This window comes from Octopus bimaculoides, chromosome 20 (genome assembly GCF_001194135.2).
Source record: "Octopus bimaculoides isolate UCB-OBI-ISO-001 chromosome 20, ASM119413v2, whole genome shotgun sequence".
Taxonomy (NCBI): domain Eukaryota; kingdom Metazoa; phylum Mollusca; class Cephalopoda; order Octopoda; family Octopodidae; genus Octopus; species Octopus bimaculoides.
The window spans coordinates 18,626,980-18,628,376 of record NC_069000.1 but is presented as its reverse complement, the minus strand read 5'-3'; the positions used below and the strand labels follow the sequence as shown (position 1 = coordinate 18,628,376).

General features: G+C 37.2%; 1 protein-coding gene across 1 annotated transcript in view; it reads right to left on the bottom strand.

Moving 5' to 3' along the window:
• LOC106876500 (AMP deaminase 2) overlaps window positions 1–1,397 on the bottom strand; it is a 90,023-nt gene that overhangs the window by 58,912 nt on the left and 29,714 nt on the right. The window contains exon 7 of the mRNA XM_014925063.2: window positions 219–353. Coding sequence (XP_014780549.1) covers window positions 219–353 — 135 coding nt within the window. The remainder of the gene's footprint in view (window positions 1–218; window positions 354–1,397) is intronic.

Here is a 1,397-nt window from a genome sequence, read left to right as displayed (position 1 = left end):
CTTCTTTGTCTTCTTTCCACTTGAATCAAGAAGCTTTGCTCAAATGTATAGATGATATAAACTGACTGACAGCTGACAGCAAGTGCAAAGCAAGATGTGGTTAAGACTAGAAATCAAACTAGAGCAACTGTTGCTACGGCTGTGGCTGCTGCAGCTGCTGTTAGCAACAGGGGAGTTACTGAGATTTTGTATAACCTTTAACAAACCAATTGTATAACCTCTTTCAGCTTCATCATTTTGCCATCCCTGTTGCAGGAGACAATTTCATCGGGATTAACTTTCATTTGCTTTTTGATGAACCTCAGTAGATGTTTCTGATTCATGCATGAGGATGCATGGATGTGTGTATCCACCTGGAAGAGATCAGAGTCAAAGTAAAGAAACCGGTTCAATAGAGCATTGGTAAGTTATAATGAAATTTGATCTTTTGACCAATACATGACTATTAAGTTGTTAGTCATGTACTGGTCAAAAGATCAAATGTTATTACTAATAATAACATTACACACAAAAACACATACACACAATGAAGGCAAAAATAAGAACTGAGCCTATGATTTCTGTTTATTTAATCATAATCTATGCTGAATTGGTTGGTATTTCAGTAACTACTGTCAGGCCAAGAAGAAACATGGCCCAATGGTTAGGGTATTCAGCTCATGATAGTAAAATCGTGAGTTCAATATCCAGTGGCATATTGCATTTTGAGCAAAGCACTTTATTTCATGTTGCTTCAGTCCATTCAGCTGGCAAAAAAAAGTTGTGCGAGTAATTCAAAGAGCCAACCTTGTCACGTTTTGTCCTGCTGAATCTCCTGGAGACTATGTTAATGGTATGCATGTCTGTGATGTGCTCAGCCACTTGCACATTAATTTAACAAGCAGGGTGTTCCGTTGATTGGATCAACTGGAACTCTCATCATCATAAACAACGGTGTGCTAGTTATTGTCAGGCCATTGAACTTGTACCATTATTATAAACAAGTCATGATAAATAGGAAAAGTTACTCATACTTTTCAGAGCTTTAATTAAATTAATATTGTTGATTAATAAAAGAAAACAAAAACAGAACACAGGCACAACAAGGGCAATAAAAGATAAACATAGGAAACAAGGCTGAAATATTAAAAATTTTGGTTGTTAACTGAATATTGATTAGAATAACCAACAACTATTACAGACCTACTTTTTACTCTTTAACTCTTTTACTTGTTTCAGTCATTTGACTGTGGCCATGCTGGAGCACCGCCTTTAGTCGAGCAAATCGACCCCAGGACTTATTCTTTGGAAGCCTAGTACTTATTCTATCAGTCACTTTTGCCGAACCACTAAGTTATGGGGACGTAAACACACCAGCATCGGTTGTCAAGCGATGTTGGGGGGACAAATACAGACAC